Here is a 27,830-nt window from a genome sequence, read left to right as displayed (position 1 = left end):
AAGATACAAATCCTCGTGTACATATTTAGATTCTTTACATGAACGACAGTTATATGATTTTGGTGAAAAGTTTAGCTCAGTGCGTTTTCATATACCAAATTATTCCACCTGATTTATGTGTATAATGCATCTAAATATGTGTTTAATTATTTTTGCTAATCTTTGTGTTTCTTCAAACACTATGTCTGCTCTATTGTTCACCAGAAAAACATTTTCTAAACAATATTTAGGTTTCTTTTTCATTAAAGTTTATTTCATTATTGAAGTCAATTAAATCTTCCCCTTTTGGTTTATCATTTTCATAATAAATGTTAACAATCTCTATTGAATAGTTTGATGACAACATTTCCATATCGTTATTTTTCAAACTATTTTCATTGTCATTAATTTCATATTAGAAATCTTCATCTGAAAATTCATTTGGATTTAGAGCTTTATCTTTAAATGATAATGAATTGTCTTCAATCTTTTTGGAGTTATCATTCTTATTGTTAATGTTTTTTACGCTTGTGTCTTCTTGTATTTCTCCTACATATGCAGATATAGTTTGATGATCTGAGGAATACATTTCGTACACTTAAATCTTTTTAAATTAAAATTTGGAAATGCAACATGTAATTGTGAGTCATGTTTTGTTATTGAAATACCATTACTTACTCACTTGGATAACTAAGGTGATGTCATAAGATAATTAAAAATCTAATTTTTTCCTAAAAAACTATAAAATCCTATAAAATTTTGTACAGGAAACCTAGGTGATTTATACAGAAATACATATAGAAATAATCAGTTTTTCCTTGGTATTTATTTATTTATCTACGTAAAATAAAATTTTTACATAAAAATGTAAAAAAGAGAATTCATAATCTTGGTTATTGATTTTCAATAAAAAGTTATTATTTTTTCATAAAGATACAGTATAGCTAGAAAAGTTCTTTCCAAGAATCAAGCTCGTTTTTAGAATTGAAAAAAATATGAATTTTCACAAATAAGGCTTTTAAAATAATTCTATTTAATGAGTGTACTAAAGTGAATCCAGATACATAAATGAAACCCACCGGGTTGGTCTAGTGGTGAATGTGTCTTCCCAAATCAGCTGATTTGGAAGTTGAGAGTTTCAGTGTTCAAGTCCTAGTAAAGTCAGTTATTTTTACACGGATTTGAATACTAGATCGTGGATACTGTTGTTCTTTGGTGGTTGGGTTTCAATTAACCACACATCTCAGGAATGGTCGAACTGAGACTGTACAAGTCTACACTTCATTTACACTCATACATATCATCCTTTAAAGTTTATCTGAAAAGTAATTACCGGAGCTAAACAGGAAAAAGAAAAGTCGTAGTGTATAATAGTTGCAAATGTCTTACAAACATGACGTTACTGTCTTATTGATGTAAAATTAATTTTATTCTTGATGACCTACTGTTATAAATATAACAGTTTAATTTAAAAATGATTATTGATTTGAATTTAAATTAACATCTTTTATAAAATCCCTGAAGATGGAGTAACAGCTCCGAAAGTACTAGGATTTACAATTTTAAAATTGTTGGTAAGTGGAAATTTAATTTATGCACTTGTATTAATACCAACGGTGGCAAATTCTTAATAAATTAAGAAAGTATTTTCTACAACATCGATAGAAAAAAATCAAGAGTATCAAGAGTAGAATCAATCTATAAACTTTAATTTTTAAAAGTCCTGAATGATAGTTTGGACCTGGACTAGTATAGTTTTCCTACTATCCTTCACAATGAACTTTCTCATACATTAATTGACAAAAGTAAAAATAAACGACCAAAAAACCGGTCTAAGGCACATCCGGATTAGTTTCTTCAAATACGTTTACAATAACCTTTTTAAATACCTACATGATTTTTTGCGGGGTACCATATTCAGTCATAAAAATCAGCTGAGGATTCTGCACCATGGAAAACAATAATAAACTGAACTGCTTCTTCTGAAGAGAGAAAATTTAGGCTAAAATCGATTTATAGGCTAAATCGATTCAATATTTTCAGCTTCTATTTTCGTAATTTTTTCAAGTAGGCCTGATCATCAATAAGTACGATTCAAAAATGTATACAACATTCAATTAAAAAATTATTTGGGGAGGGAAAAACGAAAAAATCAATGTAAAGGTGATTCGAGAAAAATTTCATTCGAAAACATATTGGTAAAACGAACAGAAGGATTTTAAAAAATTTTGAATAAAATAGTATAAAAATGACCTTATATCTTTGATCGGTTGCATAAACCAATAAATGTTTTTCTTTTCCAAAATAAGTCGTTTTTCTTTTTTATTGGTTTTAACTTTTTCCAATGAGAAGCGATTTAGACTGAACATTAACAACTATTACTGGATTTTCCGCTGAAGAGGAGGACACAACGAACAAATATTACTCAAATCGAATATGGTTATAAGTATTCAACAAATTTAAAAAAATTTTTTTAGAAAAAATTATCTTTCATAACTAAATATCAAAAGTTTAGATATTCGAATTACTTTTTGAGTTTTGATTTTCAAATATTTTTGTTTAAAATCTTTGGTTTTACGTAAAAAAACATACGCACACTGTGATTTAATTAATTAATGAACTTATTTAATTACTCACAGTTTTATACAGTGTGTATATTATTTTAATGAACGTTGAACTATAAATTTAACCAATTTAAGTTTTCATTTGCCAAGGTTTAAAAGTATTATATTTTCAACTGAATTTTTGAAACGGTTTCTAGATTTTATAAAAATTATGTGGCCTCAAAACCACAAACTTGCAAGCCTCTATTGAAACTGAATATTGGAGATAGACAATTTATAAAATTAATTCTTTCATCTAGATCGATACAATTTCCATTGAAACTCTTTTAATACGGCTGTAACACAGCCACTTACTTAAAGGTTATGGTTTGTTCCATTAAAAATATTTATTTCTGAACTGATACAGTCTAAAATTATCATGAAACTAACGATTATATTATATTTTTTATGCCTTATTTCTTTTTATATAAACTTGTATTTTTCTAAGCTACGGTTTTTTAGAAAGCATTATGATTTATCTGTTATAAAAATAATAAGTCCTGCTAATCAGGGAGCACTAACTAGGATAATAATTTTTTTTTGCGTTAAAATTGAGTTATTCAATTTTCTAAGATTAAATTTGCATGGAAATATTGTCGAGCTGAAAAAATAGCTGAAAAAAATCGAATAATAAAATTCTTTTAAAAATTACTTTTCGGTATTTGGACCCAAAAATATAATTTTAACAAAAAATTGATAGATGGAGTTTGATAAAAATTTATCCTATCAACTTTTCATAGCAAAAAAAACTTGGGGTTGAGAAAAAAAAATAATAAAAGGGAAGAATAAACGAAAAATCGCGTAAACTATTTTCTATTTCATGACAATTTAAACGTAACAGTTAATACTTGACTGACAGTAAATAATATAAATCAGTTCTAAGTGATTTAATACGTTTTGCACGAGTCTGAATGCAATAAGTACAGGAATTCCTAAAACTTTCTCAAGGTAAATTTAATAAAGTTTCCATTTACCATGTAACCAGATGTAACCGAAGGAAGTGTACAATTTAAATTTTAATTATGGGAAGGTGCCGGCCTCCGTAGCGCAAGTGGTAGCGTCTCGGCCTTTCATCCGGAGGTCCCCAGGGTTCGAATCCCGGTCAGGCATGGCATTTTCATACACGCTACAAATTATTCATCTCATCCTCTGAAGCAATATCTAATGATGATCCCGGAGGTTCAAAAAAAAATATTGGAAGGTGTTTATGCAAATCAGATCTTAAAAACACCTGATACAGCAAAATTATTCTCTACTATTAGTTTAATCGACTTTTACATACTCGATAAATATCTTGTAAAAATCTCTTTCTATTGATTAGACCATCTGAAATACAAGATAACTTTTTCTGTGTGTTTTCATAAAAGAATACACTGATTTTAAATCATGAAATTAACAGTTAATTCGGTTAGTAATTTTTTTACCGATATGTATACTACTAAACTGCTATTTTACTACTTTTTTTTTCTTCAGTCATATGACTGGTTTGATGCAACTCTCCAAGATTCCCTATATAGTGGTAGTCGTTTTATTTCGGTATACCCCCTATATCCTACATCCCTAACAATTTGTTTTAAATATTCCAAACGTTGCCTGCCTACACAATTTTTTCCTTCTACCTGTCCTTCCAATATTAAAGCGACTATTCCAGGATGCCTTAGTATGTGGCCTATAAGTCAGTCTCTTCTTTTAACTATATTTTTCTTCTTTCTTCATCAATTTGTCGCAACACCTCTTCATTTGTCACTTTATCCACCGATTTGATTTTTAACATTCTCCTATAGCACCGCATTTCAAAAGCTTCTAATCTTTTCTTCTCAGGTACTCCGATCGTCCAAGTTTCACTTCCATATAAAGCGACGCTCCAAACATATACTTTCAAAAATCTTTCCCTGACGTTTAAATTAATTTTTGATGTAAACAAATTATATTTCTGACTGAAGGCTCTTTTTGCTTGTGCTATTCGGCATTTTATATCGCTCCTGCTTCGTCCATCTTTAGTAATTCTACTTCCCAAATAACAAAATTCTTCTACCTCCATTATCTTTTCTTCTTCTATTTTCAGATTCAGTGGTCCATCTTTGTTATTTCTACTACATTTCATTACTTTCGTTTTGTTCTTGTTTATTTTCATGCGATAGTTCTTGCGTAGGACTTCATCCATGCCATTCATTGTTTCTTCTAATACCTTTTTACTGTCAGCTAGAATTACTATATCATCAGCAAATCGTAGCATCTTTTCACCTTGTACTGTTACTCCGAATCTAAATTGTTCTTTAACATCATTAACTGCTAGTTCCATGTAAAGATTAAAAAGTAACGGGAATAGGGAACATCCTTGTCAGACTCCCTTTCTTATTACGGCTTCTTTCTTATGTTCTTCAATTATTACTGTTGCTGTTTGGTTCCTGTAAATGTTAGCAATTGTTCTTCTATCTCTGTATTTGAGCCCTATTTTTTTTTAAATGCTGAAATTTTTATTCCAGTCTACGTTATCGAATGCCTTTCCTAGGTCTATAAACCTGAAACCAAATTGGTCTTCTCCTAACACTTCTTCCACTCTCCTCTCAATTCTTCTGTATAGAATTCTAGTTAAGATTTTACTACTATTTTGTTATTAAAAAATAATTGAAAAGAATACAGACAAACAAACAACTTGGTGATAGCTGAAACATTTATTTAATACTGAATTCCAGTCAAAACTTGTTTTTCTAAATTTGTTTATTAAATCCTACAGTTATAGATGCTCGATTACAATTAAAACAATATAGTAATAAAAATAATATGTATTATTTATTATTTTAGTTGATTGTCGTTAAACGAAGTAATTCATTTAACTTATATAAAATTTTTCAGTATTTTGACCCTATTTATCACACAGACTTCTTTCAAATAGAAAAGAATTGATCAAATTTATGACTACTGTATTTATATTTTTGTGATAGTTAAAAATAATTTTTACAAGAATGATTAATGGAATAAGAGAGAAAACAAGTCGGTTTTTTTTTGTTATCGTGTAACAGTATCTTGTTAATTTATTTACTTCGTTTTTTAATGTGAAAAGGGAATAATTGTAAAACCGGCTTCCATTAAAAAATCTCAAAAACAAAAATCTCAGTATAAGATCTAGAACAAAAAATACTAGTAAATTCCAATCATTATTCAGGACCGAAGGATCAGAAAAGAGTAAATATTAAATGCTGTTACATTCCGTAGTTTTAAGTAAAAAAATGAATTGCAATAATTCTATTTCAAAATTTTTAATTTTTTTTGTATTTGTATCAATCTAAAAATGTTGAATTTATAACTGGAAGTCAAATTTACGATGAATAAAATTTTATCATCGCACGTGTTTGCTAATGATATTTATTTCTAACTTAAAATAAAGCGAATGAAATACTGGAGAAAAATATTTTACCTCTGTAGTCATTTATAGCTACGACTAATGTTAAAGTTGAACCCAGTGGTACGATACCGCTGACTGGGGGTGCCCATGGTCCTTTTCCGTGCTGTATTTCCATCCAGCAATCCACATTGTCACCTGGATCAATAAGACAAATTAGCTATTGTAACATACACCACTTAATTAGTATAATTTAAAATGCATTCATTTAAAGCACTGTTTATATGAAAAATTTCAATTCAATTAAAAAGTATATCAGATTTATTCCAATTTAATGTATAAGTTTTAATACTTCACATAATTCTTAAAAATTTCTGTGGGGTAGTTTTTACAGTTTTGGGTCTGTTCGATCATTAAAATTATCCGCGGTTGATTAGCGCTCCGCGAAAATATGTTGGTATCTGATTGCCTCCCTTCATAGTTTTATGCTACCCTCTTGTGAAAAAAATTTCAAAAAATTACAGTATATTAAAGAGATTTAACAGATTCTGAGAAAAAAAAAACCGTTACGTTTGGATATTTTTTATGCCTGTAACAACAATAAAATTGAAACATTACAAAAATTACGATAATTTAATAGCAAGAATTTTTTGTGCATTTCTACCGCGTTTTTTATTAGCGAATTTTTTTCTTTTTGCTTTTTGTTTATGAAACATAGTTTGCTGATTTTAAAAATAATACTTTCAAGCAAATCGGTTGAAAATTGGGCAAAATATGATGAAAAATCCATGTCATAAATCACAGATTAGTAACATATGTTATAAATGAAAGTAGATTCAGAAAACTACGTTTTATAAAACTTCCCACCACTCAAAAGGCTATTCAGATTGACAAAAAACCTCCATTATCTTTTCTTCTTCTATTTTCAGATTCAGTGGTCCATCTTTGTTATTTCTACTACATTTCATTAATTTTCTTTTCTTCTTGTTTATTTTCATGCGATAGTTCTTGCGTAGGACTTCATCCATGCCATTCATGGTTTCTTCTAAATCCTTTTTATTGTCATCTAGAATTACTATATCATCAGCAAATCGTAGCATCTTTTTACCTTGTACTGTTACTCCGAATCTAAATTGTTCTTTAACATCATTAACTGCTAGATCCATGTAAAGATTAAAAAGTAACGGAGATAGGGAACATCCTTGTCGGACTCCCTTTCTTATTACGGCTTCTTTCTTATGTTCTTCAATTATTACTGTTGCTGTTTGGTTCCTGTGAATGTTAGCAATCGTTCTTCTATCTCTGTATTTGAAACCTAATTTTTTCAAAATGCTGAACACTTTATTCCAGTCTACGTCATCGAATGCCTTTTCTAGGTCTATAAACGCCAAGTATGTTGGTTTGTTTTTCTTTAATCTTCCTTCTACTATTAATCTGAGGCCTAAAATTGCATCCCTTGTCCCTATACTTTTCGTGAAACCAAATTGGTCTTCTCCTAACACTTCTTCCACTCTCCTCTCAATTCTTCTGATTAATGAATAAGACTCAGTATTTTCACCTTTCAATTTTTTTATACCAACATACAGTAAACTGCATTTTTACTGTATGCATTTATTGTACTGCATTTTTATTACACTAAAAGTAGTAAGTAAGTCAATAATTGTGATCTATTCCCGAGTTTTGTTAATAATTTACTTGATTTTATCTGAAGAACTGATAAGTTCTAAGTTTGTACCTTTTTACAAATTGGAATATTATATCCTCATCGTATCATAAACTATTAATTATTACACACATCAAAATATCTTATTCTTAAACTTTTATTTACTCTAAAATATCGTTGAGATTACTTGAAAACGAAAAATTGAAAGCGTATAGCTGTTAAACCGGTAAACCGTTGGCTCGAAATTCAGCGAGGATAGTAAGAAAATATTAATCGTTAGGAAATAAAAAAGCCGTAATGTAGAAACGTCTTTGTGCGTTTCTTGTAGGCTTAAAATTTACTTAGGTGAAAAAGTAATCATTTCTATTTCCTTGTACGAAGTAAAGGAAGTATTGTGATCGCAAAAAATTTCGGTTATCAAATTTTAAAGGAAATATCCATTTTGACCATTCCTGAATCTATTTTGACTAGTTTCGGCGTGACGTCTATACGTACGTACGTATGTACGTAACTCGCATAACTCAAAAACGATTTGGATATCGAAAATTAGAATTAAGAACTGTTGTAACATCTAGTTGTGCATATCCTCTTTTGATTGAAATTAACTGAACCAAAAGTGTCCAAAAAAGCCCAAAAGAATTTTGGACTTTTTCTTAACTGCAGTAATAGGCCCTCATTGAGAGCTTTTCAACGATATATGATAAATGATAGTTATTTTCACTGGTTCCAGAGTTATAGCCAAATAAAAGTTTAATTAATGAAATATTTGGATCTTCAAAGGGGAGGCACATAGGCTCGAATCAGGTTTCATCTCCTTTTAGGTAGATTTCATAAGAAAGCTACCTATTGTAATGCATACCATGATTCGACTTCCGGAAAATTTCGACATATCTTTGGGTTTCCAATCTCCCAGACCCCAAAACCACCGTCAGTTCAAAAGTTTATATATATATTAATATATAATATATAATATATATATAATATATATAATATATAATATATATATATAATATATATATATATATATATATATATATATTTCAATTTCTTGTGGAGACGATAACTGCCGTAATTTTGTGCCAATCACTTTCAAATTGATACATAAAATATAACGACTCAAAATCTCAGTCGAGTTTGTTAATGGGAAAAATCGGACCATGGAGGTGGAAATAGAGGGACTTTTTCGAAAAGTCCCTCCATTTCTATAACCTTCTTATTAAGTAAAATATCAAATTCGTTAAAATTCCTACTATTCTTTGAATAAGGACATAAAACTTATGTACGTAAAGTTTTTTGATATCACCAACTATTAGCCCAGGGGGTGCAAAAAATAGGGTTTCAATGAGAAAGAAAATTATACCTCCCTTAATAGGCACAGTATCGAATTGATTTAAAATGGTCGTTATTTCTTTAAATATTACCTCAAACTTTTGTCTGAAAGAACCTTTGATATGACCATGGGTTGGTCATATCAAAGGTTTTTGTCGTATTGAGTAAATTTGAAGTTTTTCTTAACTTTAAGATGAAAATCTTTTTTATCCCCTACTTCGTACCAGTGAAATCTACCTCCGCTTCCGGCGTACCAAAAGGGATTTTTTTTAACGGTTTTCTTAATTCATTTTTTTTTAACTTTTTTTAATTTAAATTTATTGATTTATTATTAATTATTAAACTGTGATTATAAAAATGTTTTACAATAAATAATTATTCAATAAAAAAAGAAAATATTTAAAGAACAAATCAGAAGTTATTAGTGAAATGAAATTTTATATACTTTTAAAAATGTGTATATGTAATTTAATAAGCGTTATTGCATATATGTATATATAATATATTTGGTGAAACATCTGATTATTCAATATTAATTGAAAATTATAATTTAGAATCGTATTCCTTTTGGATTTTCTAGTTTAATTTATTTAATTATTCTGAAATTTCTGTTTAATTTTATCTACATTTAGGTATTAACTACAGAGTGATTGAAAAATAGACCCTCACAAGAACAACACATACACAGATGCATACATGCTTGATCTTTAATAAATTTCAAAAAATTCTTATCTTTTTAGTTCATTACTCCTCAGATATTGTCGGACAATATTCTCCCTAAGTCGGAGTTGATGATCATTACGTTTATTTGTTTTTGTTGACAATCATTCAATCGTTCTTTGGTTTAATATAATTCTTCTGATATTAATTTGTGTACACGTTCTCTAGTTTCAGTAACTGTGTAACTGTCCACTTTATTAAAGAATTGGAGGATAGTATCTCACTTTCAAATGAAATAAGTTTAATTGAAGTGCAGAAAAAAAAAATGTATATGTAATTTAATAGGCGTACAAGGAAGTCATGTGGTGTCCACATCAATTTTTTTATAAATCAAAAGTACTCGTCTATTATAACAGTGTCACCTATCATTTAATTAGAAACTTATAGCAGTTTTAATGAAAGTAGATGTTGATTAAAATATTTTTCTAATATACTGATGTTAAGAGTTTTTTTAGGTCACCGCTTGCTTTATTTCACCAAAGATTAATCTTTCATTTTTCGAATTCCAGTGTAATAATCCAAAGTTTACCACAGTTCTGTGATGTTCATAGCCGACAAAAACTAATTAAGCTTAGATTAAGCTTTTTGAAATTAATTCTATGTGATAAATTCATAGGATAGTTATTGTGAACTAGGTCGATGACGGCTATGCTGTCGAAGGAACTTGAAATAAAAAATAAGTAATGAATAAAAAAATATTATGTTTGTTAATTTTACTCTAAATAAAATATACACTGTATTTGATGAAAAAAATCAAAATGAGAGAATCGAATCCTGAAAAATTGAATGGAAGCCATATAACAGTAAAGTATCTGAGGATAAAACGGTAGAAGCATCGTGTTTTCCTCTGGCATTTTTTTAAGTGTCGAAGAAAAATTTCTGGAATGAAATGAAATGGGACGGTCATAAATAAATTGGATTATAATTTTTAGCATAAACAAGCTTCAAATCCATCAGTTAAGTGTAAAGTACGATTTTACTGAAAGAGGAACTATTAAAAACGATAAAAATTATTTGCTTATTGACTGAATCGTAGGAAACAAGTGTTATTTAATGTTATAAACAATAATACTCTTGAAAAAATTGCAAATGCAAGTATTAAAAAATGACCTTTACTTATTATTTATAATTTATTACATTTTTTCCTACAGTTTATTATTAGTTATTTACTTTCAATTAATATTTATAAGCTATATTAATAAATAGTTTTTGAAATTATTCCGCTAGCTTTCTATTACATCTATAAGACTAAGACATAAAATTGTTTTTCATTTACGATAACTTGTACGCAAATCGAAAAACTATGATTTATTTGAAAATTGGGTTTGGAGGTAGATAAGAAGTATAAATCAAAATTCACGCCCGATTATGAAAAAGCGGAATAACTGTACTTTTTTATTCTCCCCAGAAATGTTTGACTAAACGTATCAAGATTGACGAAGTGTTTGTACACGTATTAGTACAGGTATGTGTGTACTAATTGAATGACCCGACTGATTATCTTTACAAAGTTATTAAATACATCATAATATTTCTTGAAATGTTCTTTTCTCACTTTTATTAGCGAATGCATAGACAGAGAAGTACGTCTATGTATTTGTGCAAGTGTGTAAAATTAAATATTAATATAAGATAAACATAAAATACCTCTAAAATCGAGCTGTATAACGTCGAGGTCGGCGATAACCATTGGTGGTTTGGAAGCGGTCTTTTCATAATCGTTATACCATTCACATCGTAGGCGTTTAGCTTCATCCCATACTTCCAGTAAGTCTTTATCATATTGTACGACGACTGTATTTTCGTAGAACTGGCCGTGGAGGTCGGGTTTGGTACCGCATCTGGCATAAGCTATCCGAAAAGAAAAGAAAGTTTTGCCGGTGGAAGGCGGAACGTAAACGCATCGAGGATCACCGTACTGGCCCTTTGACGATACTATTCCTTCGAACGGCTGAGTGAACGATAGATGTACGTCCATATGGTCTTTACCGCACATTACTTCTAGGGACTGGATGGCTGGCATACCTTCAGGTCGTTCTAGAGGCCAAATGTCCCCGCTACCGGTCGTACTGTCTGCAGCCGCTCCAACAACCTGTAAAAATCAAATATAATATATTAAAAATACTGAATGATTGTGTTAAAGATTACTAATGAATAATGGCTATTTCTGGCATCTGAATATTAGTTTGTACTAATAGCAATCAACCCTTGTTCTGAATCGCAATATATTCTGAAAGAATCTTGGTTTTTATCGTCAAAGTACCCTTGGTAGAATGCTTAACCTGTAAACTTTCGAATTTTTTTTTAGATATACAATCTCTGATTGTATAAAAAATTACAATTAATATTAATTCAATAAAAAAAATATCATAAGTTAATGAAATAAAGTTTTACGTACTTTTCATTTTAAAAAAAAGTATAAAAAAAATAACATTGGTTATTTAAAATTTACTCATTAACATAAAAGGGAAAATTGTCTATGGAATTGTTTTAGTGTTTCGAAAATTCCTTATCGTGAAATATGAACCAGGCGAAAAATTATTAGTGAATAGGTCTAAAATTACTTGTCTAAGGGGTCTACCCCTTTTTATTCAGACTAATAATATCTAGAATTTAAGATCTTATGTTTGAACATTTTATAAAACTGTACTCTCAAGACAGTTAAATTATATACACTCACGATATATATATATATTGTATACCTAAGTAACTACTACACATAAATAATAAATAAAATGAACTCAAGTATCCGATAATAATTTTAAATATAAAATAATTAAAACATACAACTGGCAGTTTATGCAGTAAAAGAAAAATTATACTTGATGAGGTTTGTACAGATTGTTTTATCGTTTGCAATCGTAATATTATTTCTTTTTTATTTGTATGATTCCGTTCATAAATAGGTTGTCAATATTAGTTCAAGTACACAGTAAGTTGTTAACAGTCAGGGAGCATCATCACCAAAAGTTATTGTTTCACATGTATAAATTAATATGAAATATAGATTAATATGTTTTTTAAGTATAAGTTAAAAATATTAGGTCTTTTAAATAAACATTTGTTCAAAGTTCTTTTCGACTGTACATGAACTTGTATAACCGAAGTTTGACTCCATCATAAATTCTATGGAACACTTTTTGACGTTTGAGTTTTTGTGAATATGAATATCGAAAAGTAATATTCTCCAAAGATAAAAAATAAAAAAAATAGTAAAATAAAGAAGCCAGCAAATTAAAAAAAATAAAATCAAAGAAAATCTAAAATAACCTCTCAAAAATTATGAATACTCATAAATTTAAAAACACACACAAGTGAGATTAACTTAGTCCAAAATGAATACATTACTATAAGTAGATTTAATTCAATATTTTTCATAAAAACGATGTTTCTAGCGCTTTAATTTCCCTTTTTGTATTCTCCTTCGATTTAATTTAGTCCATTCAGTCTTGTTTAAAACTTGGTTGATGTATTTTGTTATGAGTTCTTTATAGAAAGAATTACACCGATGAGAATGTCACTTGTGGCATTCGCATCGGTGTCATCATGGGTGAGGCAGAATAAAATATGTCAAATACCGAGGTTTTGAAGATAATCTTCGGTAAAGCCCATAAGGGCTAGATACGGAGGGGGTGGTGGTGGATGTCTTCTCTTACGGGGTCAGGATTACTAAATAACAGATGCTCAAAACGTCTTGAGAAGCAGCGTTTCTGCTGAATTTGGTCCTGCATTTTATTCCCAGCAAAAATCTGCCATTTTCCAGTCAAATATTTAATTTTTACATTCATAATAAAATTAAAAGAAAAAAAAACATTTTTGTTGGATTTGTATCATTTTAGCGAAAAATATATAAAATAAATAGATTTAAATACCTTGGTAACCACTAATTTTATTTTTCACCTTCATCTAATAATCTGGAATAAACGAATTTTCGTTTATTTATAACATTAGTTAACACAAAATTTTTATCTAATATGTTACACATGGGCGGCGGGGGCTCCTCGGAGTCGTCGCTCGTCGATCTCCCTCTGAGGACGCCTTCCGGTCACACGGATTCGGATAGTAGAGTGCCTGGGTGATCATGCAGGGGCTGTACATACCATATGGCTTAGATCCGGTCCCTGCATGACAGGAGGAGAGGTTTTTTAGCGGGTGAGAGCCCCGCACTGCCGTCAGTGCGGGCCTGACGGTGGCTGGCAGAGCTTTTTCCTCCTCCTACGGAAAGAAAAAAAAAAGAAAACATGTTACGCAACTTTTCTCACTGTAATTTGGTTGCTGATTTCACATTTGCTACTGAAATTGTATTTCTACGTACAATCAAGAATAGTTACAATTAAGAATAGTTTCTGTATTTTTATTTTAAATCTATATGCATATATGTTTAATAAAGAAAAAATAAATAAATATATACACTGTATTATGAGAAGTAGACACTTGTGTACAAACATGTCTAAATTTTATTCAGTTTAGCTTTACTTGTCTATACTGTGTGTTCTGTTTCACAGAGTTACTAGGGTTTTGCCCTAATCACAAGTGATTTTTCTCGTTTCTATTTGTTACAACATGGCTTCTGTAAAAGTTGGTGGATGTTCAAATCATCCAGACGATTTTTGTTATGTTTGTGGTAAATTTACGCCTAAATCTCAAATAAAAAGTATTTATGAATTGATAAAAACAGCTTATAAATTTTATTTTGACTGTGCATTGGGGATCAAGATAAAATCTGGGCACCTAATGTTATTTGCGTATCGAGCTCGGTAATTCTAACCGAATGGTTGAAGGGGAAACGACGAGCCATGCTATTTACTGAACCGATGGTTTGGCTTGACTCTAAGGACCACTTCGCCGACTGCTTCATTTGTATGATAAATATATTTTAATTTTCATTCAAAAATAGGAAGTTCATAAATTATGTGTGTGTGTGTGTGTGTGCTTGCTCATGTATGTGATACATACATTTAATTATTGAGATACGTACACATTTACCTTTGTACCTAGATACAGTTGCGAGTTTTTTCGCGTAATAATTAATAAAAACTACTAAAAACAGTAAGAACTGTAATATAACCTAAAGAGTTCTGGAAGTATGTAGGACAGCATTTATGAATTAAAAAAGCAGTTAAATGACTAACGTGAATGGAAAGGAAACGTGAAGGAATTAACAACATTTACTAATTCCTTACTTAACTTATTAGATAATATAAATTAAGAAATAAAATATTGTGCTGGAGTGCTTTTATTCTATGCACACTATTGTGTGTTTATATCTAATATAGTTTTATAAGTATTACACGTAAGACTGATTTACACAATATTAAACTAGGGAGATTGGAGGAGCTAGTGGAAGCCAGAAGCGGTCTGATTGCTCACCAGTATGGATTCAGGACGTGGCGGTCCACTGTGGATCCGATCCGGAAGGTGATGCCGATGGTGGACAGGGCGACTTGCAGGAGCAGGCACAAAAGGCTAATTCATGTAGTATCCTAATTGACGTCAGGAACGCCTTTAATAGTGTATACTGGAGGAGTATCTGAAGGTTGGTCCACGACTATCTGTGGAAAAGAACAGTAAACGTGGCAAGTGTTGGTGAGGAGCTCACCAACACTAGAGAAGAGATAACTACACGGGTGCCCCAGGGGCCGATTCTTGGGCCCCTGTTATGGAATGTACGATATAGTCTATGATGGGGTCCTGGAGGCTCGGTTCCCTGACTGGGTACAACCAGTAGCGTTCGCAGATGACTTTCCTTGGTCATCAGCAAAAGACCGGAGCAGGAAGTCATGGACGCCGGCAACCACTCGCTCGACATCGAGCTGGATGAAGATGAACGGATTGAGTATTGCGGTGGAAAAGACAACATAGGTGGTGATGGCGGGAAAGAGGAGACTTGGAGGCACTTCCTTCACTCTCGACGGTAGAGAGATTCTCTCTTCGCGGGCAGTCAAGTATTTGGTGTGTGGCTGGTTCACATCCAGAAAAGGACTCAACAAGCGGAGAGGGTGGTTAAGGCCCTCTGTTGGATTCTGGCGAACACATACGGGCCAAGCTATGGAATGCGGAGGCTGTAGTACGTACATGTGGTGCACGCCGTCATCCTCTACACGGTCTCTGTGTAGACAAGAAGCAGTGTTGGTGGTAGCAGCCATTCCTTCGATAGACTTACTCGCCCGCCAGAGAGAAGAAAGGGTAGGGGGAGTGGACAAGAAACTAACGCATGAACGGCTGATGAGCAGGTGGCAGGCCAGATGGGAGCGCGCAGAGAAGGGCGCTTGGAGACGGCGGTTGATCCCACCTATTCAACCATGAGTAGAAAGAGACTTTGGAGATATGGGGTACGAGCTAACTCAGTTCTTGACGGGTCGTGGCTGTTTTCGCTCGTATCTAAAGAGATTTATGCGAACAGAATCGGACCGATGCATGTATTGTGGGCATTTCGACCCCGTAGAACACGCCATCTTCGAATGTTCTCACTAGGAGCGAAATGGAGGAGATTGTTATCAGCATTTGGGGCGACTGAATGCTGATAACATCATAGTTTCAATGCTCCAGTCTAGAAGGAACTGGAAGATCATGGAGATCATCAAGGGTAAACTGGCTGATGAGTAGTGGGGGAAGGCTAGTCTCCGGGGATGGACGGCGGGGTTCCACTCGGATCTTTATCTGCTAATGACTCCCGAGGAATGCTGGACGCTTCTACTCGGAGGCCAGCTATCGAGGTGCCCGCGTGTATCGCACAGAAACCGTGTTCATGCCTTGCGGTGAGATACAGTTCCTATGTGATAAAGTGGGAGGTTTTTTAGTCGGTGAGACACTATCGTCTGTTTCGGGCGGATGGTGGCTGGTAGAGCTTTTCTCTTCTCCTATGAAAAAAAGTAAGATTACCCATATTTTGGTATTTTTTAGATTATCAGTTTAGAATAAGGTAGCTGATTCTATACACGTTATCAAGTAATTATTATAAACTGAAATGGAAAATTTAATGTAACAACGTTCAAAATACTACAGAATCACAAATTAGTTTAATTTAAAAAAAAAAAAAAGGATTATTAACGGAATTAAATGCTCCAACGTTATTTAAATAGAACGTAACCGATTTTTCTTTATAATTCCAAGTACAACTATAAATAAAGTAGATAGAAAGAACTTAAAGCAAATATTTCTTTAAATCGAAGACCGCAATCGTAAATTAATTTATTGTTTAATATATATGTTTCCTTATCAGAAAACACTTTGACCTATGTTTTTCTAGACTTTATTTACCGAAATTGAAACATTTTACTTAGTTCACCATAAAAAAAATTAAACAAAATAAAAAAAAAGGTTAAAGACTAAATTTTACCTCCGACGGCCGACCGCTAAAGAAAGGATGTATGATTTTTTTAATCAGAAACGGCATTCGTTGTTCTTTATTTAGTACCCTGGATAAATGCGAACATATTAATGTTTGTTCTCTTAACAGTCTTTTTTAACTTAGTTTGAACAAATTACAATTTATCATTACTTAATTTGTAATGTTAGTCATATAAAATTAAAAACATGATTTTTAAGAGGACAAACATTTTGTTCTTGACTAAGGTAATTGCTTGACTAAGATAATTTAAAGAGAGCTTGGCGTATATGTTAAATGATGTAATTAACGTACGGTTAAATTCTAAAATATTATAACTAATTATTGAATTTGTAACTCGTTGAAAAAAAGCAATAGAAAAAATGGATTTGAAAAGAATAGGAAATTACAAGACTGCAACAGTTAATGACAGTTGAACGAACTAGGACTACAAATTATAAATCATATTGTTAAAATATTCAGTGAAGGTAAAGAATGTCGAGATGTAATAGTGATATTACAATAAGTTACCATCAAATAGAAATCAAAGCCTTCTGTCTTTTATTGTCACGTTTAATTTTCTTAGAAAATGAACTAACTTATTATAAATAAGTGTAAACAATTTTGAATGAATGCAAGCAATTTACAATATTTTATCATCAAAGTCAACGTTCATAATACTTAAAAGTATATTATGAATAAATGTTAAATGTTAACAATAATTTCCGCTTTTTAGTATTAATTATAGTTTCTTTCACGTCTCAATCCTCGATTTACGTTCTATTATTTAAATATTTTAATGAAATATTTTCTATATTGCAACACAGCCTTACCTTTAAGGTTTTCATGGTTTCTTATAACTACAAGTTTAGAACTCTAGTTCTTATGAATTGTTTCAATCGCGGTTTGAAACCACAACTGGGAAAGGAACTTAAGGATAATATCTTAACTTTAACGCTCACTTTCTTTGCCCACAATTTGATTCCTACGTTTGAAATTATTTTTGTTACAGTGGTACATTGAAAATACATTTCGACCAGTACCAGGTGTATGTACCTGGCAAGCAAGTGTGCTGTTACCGAAAAGGGTATTTTTATACATCGTATTGTTGAAACAATATTAGGAATCTTAGTCCTATAATTACATAAAATCATGTTACAAAAGATTGATTAAATTTTTATTTTTTTAAAATACAACTCTGTTGAAAATATTAGGATGTTTGAACTTATACATGCTAAAAACAAACAATATTAATAGATTTCTTCTTAAACTTCCATTTGTTATTCTTATAAAGTAAAAATAATCGGTATCGGATGAACAGAAATCCAGTATGTTTATCCTAAAGTTATAAATTCTTAGTTCAACTATATCTAGATAGATTCTTTTATTGCATCGACCGGATTATTGATCATAACGATTGTGGTATAACTGAAGGAAAATAATTTTATACTTAATTAAAGAAATTGTTGGCTTGAAATTAAATTTTCGTTTTAAAGAAGGGAAGGAAGCAGCACTAATGTAGAATAACTGTAAATATAGTTATTTGTATGAAGAAAGAGATGCGATTGATATTTCAGATAGCTCTATTAGAAGTAATATAAATGCATTAATTAATTACCTTTCAAAAATTTAGTCACAGAAGTCAGATTATTTTATTCTGTTTATCAAATACAAGTATAATAATTAAAAAAGTAGTTCTTTTTAAGTATTTTTTGTTAAAAATATATCAATAAAAAATTGTTTAATTGAATCTATCCTTTTTATTATTTAGAATTAAAAAAATCTCTTTCGGCACGCCGGAAGGCGGAGGTAGATTTTACCGGTGCTAAGTAGGGGATAATAAAGATTACCACCTTAAAGTTAAGAAAAATGTTTAATTTACTCAACACGACAATGGTTGCATGTGAAAAAAAGTTTCTCATGTTTAGCAAACGAGAAGCCTAATCTTCTTACATTTTCAGCAACATTTTGGTCAACCCTTGCCATAAGGGTTGGCCATATCAAAAATTGTTTCAGGAAAAAGTTTTAGGTAATGTTTAGAGAAATAACGACCACTTTAAGCCGATTCGAGGCTGTGCCTATTAAGGGAGGTATGATTTTTTTTGTCTCCAATACCCCATTTTATCCACCCTCTGGGCCAATGGTTGTTGATATCAAGAAACTTTACTTAGATAAATTTTAGTCTCTTATCCTAAGAATAATAGGAACTTTAAAAGAATTCGATATTCTACTTAATAAGAAGGTTATAGCGATATTTTATTTTTTCGAAAAAGCCCGCCCATGGTCCAATTTCTCCCATTAATGAACTTGACCGTATATGATTTATAAAAAATCTGATGTGGACACCACATCACTTCCTTGTACGCCTATTAAATTGCATATACATATTTTTTTCTGCACTTCAATTAAACTTATTTCATTTGAAAGTGAGATACTATCCTCCAATTCTTTAATAAAGTGGACAGTTACACAGTTACTGAAACTAGAGAACGTGTACACAAATTAATATCAGAAGAATTATATTAAACCAAAGAACGATTGAATGATTGTCAACAAAAACAAATAAACGAAATGATCATCAACTCCGACTTAGGGAGAATATTGTCCGACAATATCTGAGAAGTAATGAACTAAAAAGATAAGAATTTTTTGAAATTTATTAAAGATCAAGCATGTATGCATCTGTGTATGTGTTGTTCTTGTGAGGGTCTATTTTTCAATCACTCTGTAGTTAATACATAAATGTAGATAAAATTAAACAGATATTTCAGAATAATTAAATAAATTAAACTAGAAAATCCAATTTTTTTTTTTTTGTCTTCAGTCATTTGACTGGTTTGATACAGCTCTCCAAGATTCCCTATCTAGTGCTAGTCGTTTCATTTCAGTATACCCTCTACATCCTACATCCCCAACAATTTGTTTTACATACTCCAAACGTGGCCTGCCTACACAATTTTTCCCTTCTACCTGTCCTTCCAATATTAAAGCGACTATTCCAGGATGCCTTAGTATGTGGCCTATAAGTCTGCCTCTTCTTTTAACTATATTTTTCCAAATGCTTTTTTCTTCATCTATTTGCCGCAATACCTCTTCATTTGTCACTTTATCCACCCATCTGATTTTTAACATTCTCCTATAGCACCACATTTCAAAAGCTTCTAATCTTTTCTTCTCATATACTCCGATCCTCCAAGTTTCACTTCCATAATAAAGCGACACTCCAAACATACACTTTCAAAAATCTTTTCCTGACATTTAAATTAATTTTTGATGTAAACAAATTATATTTCTTACTGAAGGCTCGTTTAGCTTGTGCTATTCGGCATTTTATATCGCTCCTGCTTCGTCCATCTTTAGTAATTTTACTTCCCAAATAACAAAATTCTTCTACCTCCATATCTTTTCTCCTCCTATTTTCACATTCAGTGGTCCATCTTTGTTATTTCTACTACATTTCATTACTTTCGTTTTGTCTTGTTTATTTTCATGCGATAGTTCTTGCGTAGGACTATGCCGTTCATTGCCGTTTCTATGCCGTTCATTGTTTCTTCTAAATCCTTTTTACTCTCGGCTAGAATTACTATATCATCAGCAAATCGTAGCATCTTTATCTTTTCACCTTGTACTGTTACTCCGAATCTAAATTGTTCTTTAACAGAAAATCCAAAAATCCAAAAGGAATACGATTCTAAATTATAATTTTCAATTAATATTGAATAATCAGATGTTTAACCAAATACATTACGTATACATATATGTAATAACGCTTATTAAATTACATATACACATTTTTAAAAGTATATAAAATTTCATTTCACTAATAACTTCTCATTTGTTTTTCAAATTTTATTTTTTTATTGAATAATTATTTATTGTAAAACATTTTTATAATCACAGTTTAATAATTAATAATAAATCAATAAATTTAAATTGAAAAAAATGTTAACAAAAAAAATTAATTAAGAAAACCGTTAAAAAAAATCCCTTTCGGTACGCCGGAAGCGGAGGTAGATTTCACTGGTACAAAGTAGGGGATAAAAAAGATTTTCATCTTAAAGTTAAGAAAAACTTCAAATTTACTCAATACGACAAAAACCTTTGTTATGACCAACCCATGGTCATATCAAAGGTTCTTTCAGACAAAAGTTTGAGGTAATATTTAAAGAAATAACGACCATTTTAAATCAATTCGATACTGTGCCTATTAAGGGAGGTATAATTTTCTTTGTCATTGAAGCACACCATTTTTTCCATCCCCTAGGCTAATAGTTGGTGATATCAAAAAACTTTACTTACATAAGTTTTAGTCTCTTATCCTAAGAATAATAGGAACTTTAAAAGAATTCGATATTCTACTTAATAAGAAGGTTATAGCGATATTTTATTTTTTCGAAAAAGCCCGCCCATGGTCCAGTTTCTCCCATTAATAAACTCGACCGATATTTTGGGTCGTTATATTTTATGTATCAATTTGAATGTGACTGGTGCAAAATTACGGCAGTTATCTTGTCCACAAGAAAGTGAAATATATATATATATAAAATTTTGACGGTGGTTTTGGGGTCTGGGGAATGTGAAACGCGAAGATATGACGATATTTTCCGGAAGTCTAATCATGTTACCCATTACAATGAGTAGCTTTCTTATGAAATCTACCTAAAATTAGCAGCTAAATAAACGAAAAAAAAACTAAACGTCAAATATACCCTTTCTAACTCTTAAAAATACTGTGTATCAAGGATTCATATAATGAGCAGTTACAAGCAATAGTCGGGCTTAATGATAAAGTACGTAAAAGCGACAAAACACAGTGTTATAAAATGTGTACACCTTCAATCGTGAAAAGAATTGTAGAATTGTATTCAAAGTTAATAAATTCCGCAGTTTTCATCTGTGAAGATACATTCTAGCCTATTTACTGCACTTGTCAAAACTGTTAAAGTTGTTAAAAAACTTTTTTAACATCAAAAATGCCTTTATTCCTTATAATATCCGGTGCGGTTTTCTTAGTTCCAGTATCTTAAAAGATTACTGAAAACTTTATGGTCCAGAAGTTGAGAAGGTACTTGAAAGATAATAATATTGTTTGCTGTTAATAAAATTGAAGCATCCCTTCTGTTATCTGTGATTTGAGTAAAGATTTGGTTTGTGTTTTCTCTGCTGCTGTTCTAAAGGAATTACAATATTAAGAACTGAATAAGGAGAAATTGAAACCTATTTCATCCTTTCTTACGGAAAGATATAAATAAGTGGTCCAATCATGTATTCGAGAAAAGATTGTCCTTCAACCTACGATCTCAGTTGATTTTAATGTATGCTAATGGTTTTTCCTGATATTTACACTGTAATTCCATTCAGTATTCCGATTAAATTTACCTGGTGGTATCCGGCATATGTTCAGAAACCTCTATTGATGTTGCCTCTTCATGGTTTTAGAAAATAAAATGCTACTCGACAAAAATAAAACCAAAATACACTCTTTTGGACCAATATATTTAATTAATAGAGACAAATGTATTAACATGCTAGGGTATTGGATTGATGTCAACTAGTGTGGGTAACACACAGATTTTCCCCAATCAGACAGCTGTCAATGTTATTCTTGCGATTCTTGTAAGATTTTTTATTAGCCTATTAATCATGGATGCCTAAGTTTAGATGGGGAAAAGCTACAAAAGTTCCTGGATTAAGAGTGTAAAGTTCTTCAATAGGCTGCCCTCTGTTATCAAAGAAATGGATTAGACAAATTTAGCTTGCTGCATTATATTACTTTCTGTTGTAATATTAGGCTCATTCAGAAGTCGAGTATTCTGCAATACACAGTGTTCAGCTATTTTCATAAATAACAAACATTTTTTCACAATTAAAATTTATCATTTTGTTTAATTTCGGACAATAACCTCTTTAAAAATATTTAGCGTACTTATAAATATTTCTTACTGTATACATCACAAAATCGAATAGTTTATACTTATATAAATAAATTATTATTACATACCCTCCCTCCATCGAGTCGTAAAATGAATGACCACTTTATACGAATAAAGGTTATCAAAATATTTGAGTTATGGGTAATGGGTAGTATTGTTGATGATGTTTATACAGAGTGATTTTGTAGTCCTATTACCCAATTGTTAATGTCTGGTAATTTTTTTTCTAAGAAAGGGAAATTTTGTTTTGTGATACGAAGTTGGTAGCGCTACTCAACCGGTATAAATACTGCAGTGTGAGTTGATTCTCCTTGAGCTGTGTAAACTTTTGTGCCGTTTCCGGTCTTGTTACGAACAGAATGTCTTTTACCATAGAACAACGAGTTTTCATTCTTGAACAATATTTTGCTACGAAATCGTATGCCAGTGTAAAAGAATCATTTCAAATTAAATTTATTGGTGTTCCTCCGCCAGAAGAAATGTAAATTTCTTGGCTAGCAAACCGATTTCGAGAGACAGGTAGTGTTTGTGACAGAAAACGTAGTGGTCGACCGACTCGCTTGACAGATTACGTTTTAGAGCATGTGAAAACAAGATTGCTCAATTCTCCACGGAAAAGTTTACGAAAACTTTCCAAGTAGGTCGGTTTGTCATATTCGAGTGTTCAGAAAGCTGCTAAAAAATTGAAATTGTATCCGTATCACGTACGATTAGTCCAAGAGCGTCAGCCTCCAGATTTAAACAAACAATTGCAGTATTGCCGTCGGTTTAGGTCTCTCGCAAACGATAACGGAATTGAATTTTTAAACACAGTGTTCTTTAGTGATGAGCTTGGGTCCATCTCCATGGTTATGTGAACAGTCAAAACTGTCGAATTTGGGCGGTTGAAAATCCTAACGCTTTACAAGAAATCTTTGCATCCTGAAAAAATTGGTGTGTGGTATGCGATATCTCGTCATCGTATTGTCGGACCAGTTTTATTCGAACTAAATGGTGAAATATACAGGAATATTGTGCGCCAATTTGGGTCCCTCCTGGAACCTCAAGAAAGTTATTTCAGCAAGACGGCGCCACATGCCACACGTTTCAAGAAACCGTGGATTTTCTGCAAGAGTTCTTTGATGATCGAATAATAAGACCTCACATCTCCTGACTACTTTTTGTGGGACTATATTAAGTCCGAGGCCTTCAAAAACAATCCTCACACTATTGATGAACTTAAAGTCAATATTACAGACTAAATCACGAATATTTCCAGTGCAACTCTTAAAAAAAGATTTCTGCTAATATGCTGAAAAGAGTCCGTGCGTGTATAACAGCAAGGGGTGGACATTTTGAGCATATTGTTTAACAATTATGTAAGTAATAGCTTTTAATTAAATCTCTTTTGTAAGTAACAAAAACATTTTTTTTATTCCACCTAAATTTCCCTTTCTTAAATTACCTTTAAAATTGGGTAACAGGACTAAAAAATCTCTGTAGTAATAACTCTCAGGACTCTGTAGAAATAAACATCATCATTAACTAATAGTCCTATACCCTATAAATTATAATAATTTATTAATAGCTTATTTATTTTATACGTATTCATAGAATAGCTAAGTAATTTTGTTTGCATTGTTGACTAATATTCAATACTGATAATTATTTTTCGTTTTCAGTAAACTCATATAGTTCAATGCTTTGAGTGTCCCGGTACGAATGGTATATTTAGTTAATATTTTGTGTGTATTAATGAATTCGAATGTTTTTAGCTCTTTTTGTTAGTGAATTTTTTCTACTGCAGAATTTAAATCCACAGCCAAGAATAAATAGCTAAGTAGTCAAACTCGTGAAATAGTTAGTAATATATAAGATTTTATAAAGAAAGAAACTATGAAGTTAGGAAAATTAGAAGATGAAAAACATTTAATAGGCTTTCAAAAATGTGAAGAAAGAATCGTTGCAGCTTGAGGGACTACAAGATCACAAGGAAAAAACTCCGAAAAGAAAAGCTAGATCTTAAATTTAAATCGCAGTCGTGCTCATTCACCACACTAAACGTATAAACAACGTTCAAAACCAGTTAGTTAGTTAGTGGATTAGATAGTTTGATCAAGGCGTTGTAAAAAGAACAGTAAACGAGTTTCACGTAAAACATAATGTACTGCCTACATTAAATAAATTACGTGAAGAACTTCAAACGAGTATTCAATTTAAAGGTTCTATAACTACACCAACAGCTATCCTAAAAGAATTGGGGTTTAAGTGGTGAAAAACTGATAATAAAAGGAAACGTTTGTCTGAGAAAGATAAGATCTGTTGGTACAGGATAGAATATTTAAGAAAAATGAGAAGAAAATTCTTCGATTGTTTATTTGAACGAATCGTGTATTTTTAACGTCCCATTCAATGACAAAGTCGTGGTTGGATGACAGTGGTTCAAGAGTAAAAGTGTCGATTAATAAAGATGATGGTTAATCATAATCCACGCTGGAGGAGAAATGAGGTTCATTACGAACGTGATGTTAACAAGGAAAACGAGTTCTAAGTGCAATGAACATCACGACAGTGATATCAACAGTTCCATGATGTAGGCATCTGATAAATTAATTCCTGTTCTTCGCCCGAGTCACTGGTTGTTACCGATAATGTGCCATACCACAATCCACTTCTAAAGAAGCCTCCGAATTCAAATGTAGGAAAAGTGGCACCATTAATTGGTTAGAACTTTTTAAAAGAGAAAAATGTCATTAAGAAATTAGAATTTGGCTAGAAGTAATGTCAGATAAATAAAGAAAATAACATGCAATAATTTTTTCGTCTTCTTGAACCAAAAGTACTATCACCTGTAATATCAAATGAAGTCTAGTAGTACTTGTGTCATTGAAATTGATTTAAATAGAGATTGAAAATCTCTATTAAGGTATGCCGAATTGAAGAAAATCCAATTACGATTAGATTAAAAAAAAAATACCCACTTTGTAAAATCATCTGATAACTACCTAGATATTCTGATTTCAAAATCTACTTTTCTTTTTATATCGCGTCAAATGATATCTCAATAAATTCAATACTAGCGAAACTTAGTTCCATTCAATCGCGTTAATTCATCGTCATGTTGATCGTGTCATGTTAGAAATGGCTACATTTATTTGTTGAATTATGCAATTTGTCACTCACTCGTATTGCTGTGAAGTAAGTAAACTACCTGAGGTCCGAAAGAAAATAGTAGTACAACCGTCTCTTTGAAGAAACAGATATTGAATGTAAATATTTAATTAATATAATATAATATTAATTAATAATATAATATATATATATATATATATATATTAATAATATAATATTAATTAATTAATTAATATAATATTTAATACAAGTATAGGGACAAGGGAAGCAATTTTAGCGCTCAGATTAATAGTAGAAGGAAGATTAAAGAAAGCAAACCGACATACTAGGCATTTATAAACCTAGAAAAGGCATTCGATAACGTAGACTGGAATAAAATTTTCAGAATTTAAAAAAAATTAGGGTTCAAATACAGAGATAGAAGAACGATTGCTAACATTTACAGGAACCAAACAGCAACAGTAATAATTGAAGAACATAAGAAAAAAGCCATAATAAAAAAGGGAGTCTGACAAGGATGTTCCCTATCCCCGTTACTTCTTAATTTTTACATAGAACTAGCAGTTAATAATGTTAAAGAACAATTTACATCCAGAGTAACAGTACAAGGTGAAAAGATAAAGATTGTACGATTTGCTGATGATAGTAATTACAGCTAAGATTAAAAAAGATTAGAAGAAAAATAAGCGGAGTGGATGAAGTCCTACTAAAGAACTACCGCATGAAAATAAACAAGAACAAAACAAAAGTAATGAAATGTAGTAGAAATAACGAAGATGGACCATTGAATGTAAAAAAAGGAAGAAAAAAGATTACGGAGGTAGAAAAATGTTATTATTTGGGAAGTAAAATTACTAAAGATGGACGAAGCAGGAGCGATATAAAATGCCGAATGGCACAGACAAACGAGCCTTCAGTCAGAAATATAATTTATTTACATCAAAATTTAATTTAAATGTCAGGAAAAGATTTTTGAAAGTGTATGTTTGGAGTGTCGCTTTATATGGAAGTGAAACTTAGACAATCGGAGTATCTGAGAAGAAAAGATTAGAAGCTTTTGAAATGTGTTGCAATAGGAGAATGTTAAAAATCAGATGGTTGGATAAAGTGACAAATGAAGAGGTATTGCGGCAAATAGATGAAGAAAAAAGCATTTGGAAAAATATAGTTAAAAGAAGAGACAGACTTATAGGCCACTTCCTGGAATAGTCGCTTTAATAATGGAGGGACAGATAGAAGACAAAACATTGTGTATGCAGGCAACGTTTGGAATATGTGAAACAAATTGTTAGGGATGTAGGATGTAGGAGGTATACTGAAATGAAACGACAAGCACTATATAAGGAACCTTAGAGAGCTGCATCAAACCAGTCAAATGACTGAAAACAAAAAAAAAATTATAAGGTAAATATTTAATTCCTCACTTTTCTCAATGAAAATGATTTGGAATGCCTGACATTCTGGAAAACTGTTTGAGAACGGCTTTCATATCATATCAGATCCCGTAAAAATGTTTAATTATTTTATCTAACACAGACAGAAAAACCTGATTATATAAATTATATTTACATTTACATGTTTGTCCGTTTGATTTATATCTACTGTTTGATTTATATCTACTGTTTGATTTAATCGTAGTTACTCTTTAAATATAGTACGACAGCATAAATGAACGGATTAATTTTTTTCGATAGAGAATCTTAAAAGAGATTTTAAACTAGAGGTAATTATACCACTGACCGAATGTAACTGAATTTTTTTACCCTCTTATTAATCCGTTACATTTTACTATGAAATGATCTTGTAATCTTTTAATAAATTG

General features: G+C 31.2%; 1 protein-coding gene across 1 annotated transcript in view; it reads right to left on the bottom strand.

Moving 5' to 3' along the window:
* Positions 1-27,830, bottom strand: part of LOC142318446 (uncharacterized) — a 262,286-nt gene that overhangs the window by 5,964 nt on the left and 228,492 nt on the right. The window contains exons 3-4 of the mRNA XM_075355031.1: positions 11,285-11,729; positions 6,001-6,123 (exon numbers count right to left, since the gene is read on the bottom strand). Of these exons, the coding sequence (XP_075211146.1) occupies positions 6,001-6,123; positions 11,285-11,729 (568 nt within the window). The remainder of the gene's footprint in view (positions 1-6,000; positions 6,124-11,284; positions 11,730-27,830) is intronic.

Source organism: Lycorma delicatula, chromosome 1, assembly GCF_047948215.1.
Source record: "Lycorma delicatula isolate Av1 chromosome 1, ASM4794821v1, whole genome shotgun sequence".
Lineage (NCBI taxonomy): Eukaryota > Metazoa > Arthropoda > Insecta > Hemiptera > Fulgoridae > Lycorma > Lycorma delicatula.
Note: the sequence above shows the minus strand (reverse complement) of the source record. Positions and strands in the feature narration are given on the sequence as shown.